At 36.8% G+C, this 7,612-nt stretch overlaps 1 protein-coding gene across 1 annotated transcript; it reads left to right on the forward strand.

The window, feature by feature from the left end:
• The first annotated feature begins 802 nt into the window (after positions 1 to 802).
• On the forward strand, positions 803 to 7,233 carry LOC128553515 (mucin-5AC-like). Its single transcript, XM_053534695.1, has 5 exons — positions 803 to 940; positions 2,262 to 3,786; positions 4,045 to 4,247; positions 6,129 to 6,520; positions 6,978 to 7,233. The coding sequence occupies exons 1-5, from the start codon at positions 803 to 805 to the stop codon at positions 7,117 to 7,119; spliced, it is 2,400 nt and encodes a 799-aa protein (XP_053390670.1). The 3' UTR covers positions 7,120 to 7,233.
• Positions 7,234 to 7,612: the final 379 nt, after the last annotated feature.

The raw sequence follows: 7,612 nt of genomic DNA on the forward strand, positions 1-7,612 counted from the left end.
TGAATTTCAATATTGTTCGCCGGCACATGCGGAAACATGGCAATAGGCGGAGCGTCGTATGTTAATTAGCTACTGACAGATGTCAGTCACACCACGCGCCGACTGACACGTAATCATCTCGCGGTTTGTATTTTGTACAATAATGCCTAGAAATTATCAAAGGTGTTTATTGATCAACGTGTAAAAGTTAATTGATAAACAATGCAGCCTGAGATAATCGTGTTTGTACCACTTGTTAATTATTCTGTGTGCTTGATACGATTACATTAGCCGGTCGGCCGTCACGGTCTAATAGCAAATTTATTATCATTACCGAGGCTTTATTTGGGCTAAAACAAATTAAATGCTTTAAATAAGCAGAAATTGTACGTGGTATGATAAGAAAATGAAATTTAAAACAGTTATTTTTTCAAGAATTTTAAATGTTTACTTTCTTTTCCGTATTTGTCACTTGTTTTCGCGACCGCCATTTTCAGACATTTTTATCATTTCTGACAAGATCTTTTCTAGTACAATCTGAATAAAAAGTCAATTAAAAGTCTGCATTTAAGAAAACTATGACCACTTTTGCGAAAGCAGCTCTTATTTTAGAAGAATTTGCCGAGAATAAAATCATGCAAAGCACCAAACCCCACCCACTTTTAGGCAATGTACAAAATAAGACAACTAGAATATGAATTGAAAATCTGTTATGACTTGTTTATGATAAAGTCTCTGGGTGTTGCATTAATAACAGTATGTATATGTAGCTTGACCCCTGAAAAGCTGATTTTGACCCTTGAAAATTTAGACTGAAGTGTCAATGACTCTTGAGTTTCAGAACCTACCGGAAGACCTACTCAGTGAGTATATGTTCATTATGATACAAATTAGCTATCGCAGTCATGCTTCTAAAAAGGCCGCGGAATCAGTACTTACAGAGTGTGTGATCTTTGGACAGGTAGATACCGTAGGAACATACAATCATATTTATTCTTTAGCAATTAGAAAAAAGGATAGACTTTTAGAATACAACCAATACACATCACATAAATTTGTATTACAGAACCCTGATTGACAGTAATGCAGACGTTTGTCGTTATTTTAATTTTGACTCCGCCTCCTATAGCTTAAAGAAATGGTACTTTTACAGTGTCCACCTCAGCGTCTGTCTTTCTTTCAAGAACGTATCTCGAAAATCACATGTCTGATTTTAATAAAACTTCACAACAACGATCGTATAACATGTCGTTGCGCAAATCGTCCTGATTTTCCGGTTAAAGATTTTAGCGATATTTTCCTATCATGATTACACGTTATGAAATTATGTTAGCATATTAATTAGGCTTCACAACAATGCTGATTTTTATTTGCAATAAAGTATATGGAAGCCTAAGCAAGGGATTGTTGCGTGACCGATCGAACCCAAAACAAAAGTGGAATGTCGCTATTTCAGTAAAATTACCGCACAGTGATTTAGACATACATATGTATCATTTGCATACAGTATATACAATGCTTCCGGCACAATTGTCATATATTATTCTGCTAAAGGCAATCATATGAAAGTTACAAATAAAAACATATATCTAAAATGATAGATATTGTTGTCTTTCTTTGAAACAAGCAGTATATTTACGTTATTTTAGTATTTCAATTATTAATTAGGTAATTGAACAAACAATATTTAAAAAAGAATTATGCACCGTACTTGTTTATTTGGGTATCAGTTGACCTTTTTTTGTAAGTTTGAACGTAGTTAGAATATGCTTCGTGAAAGAGTTTTAATCACACTAGTTATAACATTCTAACTTTATCACAAATTTCATGAACAAGGAACACTTGATAACTTGTACTCACACTATTTATCATTTTATCATATGCTGATTATGCATCTTATATTATAGGAATTCTTCGTTTTAAGCTACCGTTGATTTATAAGTATATTTAGATATATCTTTACTTTATAGTACAGTAGCTATCTGCTGTATTTACAGATATATAGTTCACATAGTATTAACTACTCGGGCAGCATCGGTAGTTACATTTGTGCATGAAGCACACAAAGCAAATATATACATTTCTTTTAGTTACCTTTATTTTCATATACTTCATTGAAACTTCACTTATAAGTAGGCATACTTGTTCCATTGAATTTTCCGTTGTATTCTATTTACCATTTTAATTGCTTACTTCGCATCTAACATTTCGTTCCTAATATACTAAAAAAGTTTCATATTGATCAAACGTATACTTCATAAAGCAATTAACTGCATTTTCAGATATGTAGTCCACATAGTAACAATTGTACGAACACTTTCGGCAGTTACAGTTGTATCTGCGACGCTGGTTGGACGGGAAAAAACTGTGAAAATGATATAGATGAATGTAAATGTAGCCCGTGTAATAATGGAACATGTAGTAATACACCTGGTAGCTATACATGTAATTGTAATCAGGTGTATACAGGTCAACACTGTGAAAATGATATAGACGAATGTAAAAGTAATCCTTGTAAAAATGGAACATGTAGCAATATTATCGGTAGTTATAAATGCATTTGTTATCATGGGTATACAGGAAGAAACTGTGAAAATGATATAGATGAATGTAAAAGTAATCCGTGCAATAATGGAACATGTGGTAATACACCCGGAAGCTATAAATGTATTTGTAATGGAGTGTATGCAGGTCAACACTGTGAAACTGATGTAGACGAATGTAACAGTAATCCTTGTGAAAATGGAACATGCAGCAATGTTATCGGTAGTTATATATGTAACTGTCACCAAGGGTATACGGGAGGAAACTGTGAAAATGATATAGATACAACATATGCATCTATAACCTCGACACTAACTGGCAGTGCAAAGCCTAACACAGCCACATCGGCACTAATAAACAGTGTAACTTCTGCAGCTACCACGGTAACACTAACAAGCAGTGTAGTACCTGAACCTACCATGTCGACAGAAACAAACAGGAGGACATCTTCACTCATCGTCTGGACAGTGACAAACAGTACAATATTTGCACCTATCACATCAACAGTGATAAGCAGTCTACAATCTGCACCTGCCACCTTGGTGCTAACAAGCTGTGTGACACCTACAGTTGTCTCTTTTCCAGTAACAGTCAGTGCAAAGCATACAGCTACCTCTTCGACATTTACAGGCAGTGGAATATCTACAACTACAACATCAACAGAGACAGTTAGACCAACAATTACAGCGGCCACATCGGCACAAAACATTTGGCCAACACCTACAACAACCATATTAGCACAAACAATCAATGCAACACCTTCCGTTACCATATCGACAATAACAATCAGTGCAACACCTACAGCCGCTTTATCGGTACAAACAAGCAGGGCAATACCTTTAGCTGTCACAACAGCACAAACAATCAGTTCAACACGTACGGCTGCCACACCGACTCTAACTTGCACTGCAACATCTACAATAACCATGCCGACATTAACAAGCAGTACAGTACCTGCATCTACACTGCCAGCATTAACATACAGGGAAACATCTGCATCTACAGCATCAAAACTACTATCTATTGCTATTACACCAACTCATTCAGCGGCCACATCGACACGGAAAATCAGACCAACACCTACAGCTGCCACACTGGCACAAACAATAAGTGCAAATCCTACAGCTACGACATCCATACAAAGAATTAGTGCAACACCTACAGCGGCCATATCTTCGCAGACAAGCAGTCCAACACCTACAATAACCACATCGAAACTTACAAGCAGCACTAGGTCAACAGTCTCTACAGTGACTGACTTTGGTTTGTAGCATTTATATATGTTTTTTTTTCTCATAAAAAGACCGAAATAAATAGTGTGATATTATTTGGCTTTGTCGAGTTGTAGGCTTCTACGTATATTTTAACTTAGACAGACACTGCTTGGATATATTGTATTAAGGCAGCTATAATATAATGTATAATACAATAAATCTTAGATAGCGCATGACATATCATACATTTAAGTAGTTGTAAATAAGAATTGATATAGGAATCATAACCATCACCATGTGTTTTCAGTAGTTCGACTTGCAGCTGCCTTTAGCCCCGGATGCACGAGTTCAGGATGGAATGTTACACTGGACATGGCAATTCTGAAACAGCTTTACCCTGATATAACATCCAACCATATATACTTTGGTGATAACTCGTGCCGAGGGAAACTGGTGGGAAACAAATTGACATTTCAGCAAGGATTCAGGGACTGCCTTACTGCTGAACGGGTATGTATGTTTTTGCTATGTATCTAACACGGAAGTATAGCAATAAAGTAACTTATATAATGCAGTGTATACGCATTAAACTGTTGACACTCAAGTGTATTAAATTGTCGAAAAGATATTGACTAGTTTGCTCATACTAGTTTGTCATTTAATATGCAGCCAAAAGAACATTCTTTTATTGTTAATCCCCCGCCGTGGCGGAGGGATTATAGGAATGGTCTGCGTCCGTCCTTCCGTCCGTCCTTCCGTCCGTCTTTCCGTGCCCGCGAAATGATGGTTAAGTGACTGCATAACGGTACTTTCTCTTTGATGTCATTCATTCCGTTCTGTTTATGTGACTATTTTTCTTTTTATGTGACTGTTAGAACAATAGAGAGAACAATGGGGGAGTCACATAAAGACCGTTTCGTTAGAACGTCCGTCCGTCCGTCCGAACTTCCGTCCGTAACAAAATCGTGTCCGGTCCATAAATCCTAAACCCCTTAAAGGATTTTCATGAAACTTGGGTCAAATGATCACCTAATCAAGACAATGTGCAGAACCCATGAGTCAGCCTTGTCGGTTCAAGGTCAAGGTCACAACTCAAGGTCAAAAGTTTGAGCTTGCCAGTTTGTGTCCGCTCTATATCTCCTAAACCCCTGGAAGGAATTTTATAAAACTTGGGTCAAATGATCACCTCATCAAGACGATGTGCAGAACCCATGAGTCAGTCTTGTCGGTTCAAGGTCAAGGTCACAACTTAGGGTCAAAGGTTTGAGCCTTCCATTTTGTGTCCGCTCTATATCTCCTAAACCCCGTGAAGGATTTTCATCAAACTTGGATCAAACGATCACCTCATCAAGGCAATGTGCAGAACTTATGAGTCAGCCAAGTCGGCTCAAGGTCAAGGTCACAACTGAAGACCAAAGGTTTGAGCCTTCCATTTCGTGTCCGCTATATATCTCCTAAACCCCTTGAAAGAATTTTATAAAACTTGGGTCAAATGATTACCTCATCAGAACGATGTGCAGAAATTATGAGTCAACCATGCCAGCTCAAGGTCAAGGTCACAACTAAGGGTCGAAGGTTTGAGCCTTCCATTTGGTGTCCACTCTGTATCTCCTTAACCCCTTGAAGGATTTTCATCAAACTTGGGTCAAATGATCACCTCATCAAGAACTCATGAGTCAGCAATGTCAACTCAAGGTCAAGGTCACAACTGAAGGTCAAAGGTTTCAGCTCTGTATCTCCTAAACCCCTTGAAGGATTTTCATGAAACTTTGGTCAAATGATCACCTCATCAAGACGTTGTGCAGAATTCATGAGTCAGCCATGTCAGTTCAAGGTCAAGGTCACAGCTAAAATCAAAGGTTTACCCTTTCACTATCCATAGCAGTGGCGGGGGATTCAGCTGTTTTTCAGACTGCCTTGTTGGATTTAACGTCGCACCGACACATGATAGGTAATACGGCGACTTTCCAGCTTTAATGATGGAGGAAGATTATTATTTCATTATTTCATCACGAGCGGGCACCTGGGTAGAACCATCGACCTTCCGTAAGCCAGCAGGATGGCATAAGAGAACAGTCGTTGTTTCAAATATATATATATTAATACATGAACAGATCCTCTGCCCGTGATATATCATATTTCATAACTAGGAAAATGATGTACCTCAAATCGGCGGACATACTTAAGGAACCATATTACTTTCTAACGAAAGTCTGCCGGAAGCCAGAGGTAAATGTAATTGAAATGACAGAAAATGTAAAGGACTTAACTCTAATGTAAATGTCTAAGAACGTTCGTTCTGCACATAGGCAGATACAATAGCCTCAAATGTATAGTACAGAGATATTCACCGAATATTATGTATAATGTAATATATCTTACATATGACAGATCTCGGGCGACACGATATTATACGAAAATAAATTGTTCTACGCAATTTACGACCCTATACATCCATTCATCATCCGTCAACACAAATGGACATATGGTGTTGAATGTGACGTCAGCCGTAACGAAGCAACGTCCTCTCACGTGCATCATGACGTTGACGCTATACATTCTGCAGTATCCAGTCATTATGGAATAAACATGACATTTTTCAAAGACCCAGGCTTTATGAATGAACTTCCTGGAAATCCTATACATACAAACGTCGGTGATGATGTCTACGTGAAAGTTTTCACGTCGGCAACAGACTGGAATATTAAAATGAGGCTACATACATGTTACACCAAACCAACGGAGGTCGCAACAAATATGACATATTACATCATCGCTGATGGGTAAGCATACGTTAAAATCTCGTTGCATTCATTAATTGCCAAATCTAACTTTCTTACGCCCCCTCAGCATTTTTGACAATATCTTTAATTCTAACATTTATAAAATTATAAACATGTATAGCCTTTTGTTGTAAATAACACAGTAAAATGTCAATAAAATCAAATAGTCGAAAAATATCTTTTTATTCAATTTAAGACATGTACCCATTTTTAAAAAGTCATAAAGATACACATAAAAAGTCGTGTTTTCATAATATGAGCAATCAACAGTGGTTTTACATATTGACTTTTCACAAATACATGTATGTGGTCAAATGTCAAACCAGATTTAGATTCACGAGATAAAGAAGTATTTATTTTTTCCTTTCCAATTTTTGATTCAAATACTTTTCAAAGTTCTAAATTATTAATTAACCTATGATATGCACTAATGGAATTAATGTTAATGGTATTTCAGGTGCGAAGTAGACAGTAATACCCACATCATCTCCCAGTCTACACACGAGACGAGATTCGTATTCCAAGACTTTGAGTATTCTACAAACGGCGAGGGTCTCAATATATATTGTAATGCCAGGTTTTGTGAAACTAAAGATTAATCTCCGGGATGTGCACAGTCTTGTAAATCGTTTGGAACACAAGCTCTTGTTGGAAAATAGACCACTATTTTATCTAGCAATCGAGTTATGTCAGTTTATATCATCTCATTCTATATTAACTTTTAAAGGCATTATTCCAACATGAAATTACATGAAATGATGAAATGGACACGTGTAATTGAACACTTCACAATTTCTTTATGTATGAAAAGAATTGGAACCACTGCCTTACCCTTGCATGATCGTATAAGGCGACTAATAGTGTCTTAACACTTGGTTTTGCTGTAACTCTGTGATTCCAGCAGGTATACAAATTTTGATTCCATACCTCATGTTTTTATTTCGATGTAAATGAGATGTGAAACCAAATTTTGTAGTCCTATACTGTGTTTGTGCGCCGTAAAACCCAAATAAATAAATAAATAAATAAATTAAAAATGACATTGCTCTGTATTGTTGTTGGGAACAAATCACAAAACTTATGATAAAACAC

Source organism: Mercenaria mercenaria, unplaced genomic scaffold (genome assembly GCF_021730395.1).
Source record: "Mercenaria mercenaria strain notata unplaced genomic scaffold, MADL_Memer_1 contig_3911, whole genome shotgun sequence".
Classification (NCBI taxonomy): domain Eukaryota; kingdom Metazoa; phylum Mollusca; class Bivalvia; order Venerida; family Veneridae; genus Mercenaria; species Mercenaria mercenaria.

What these genes read in the sequence shown, in the direction of transcription:
- LOC128553515 (XM_053534695.1), top strand. Translation starts at nt 803, where the DNA reads ATGACTCTTGAGTTTCAGAACCTACCGGAAGACCTACTCAGTGAGTAT. An exon ending in CTCTACAGTGACTGACTTTG is followed by an intron (nt 3,787 to 4,044) that starts GTTTGTAGCATT and finishes ATGTGTTTTCAG; the next exon opens with TAGTTCGACTTGCAGCTGCC. An exon ending in TATTACATCATCGCTGATGG is followed by an intron (nt 6,521 to 6,977) that starts GTAAGCATACGT and finishes ATGGTATTTCAG; the next exon opens with GTGCGAAGTAGACAGTAATA.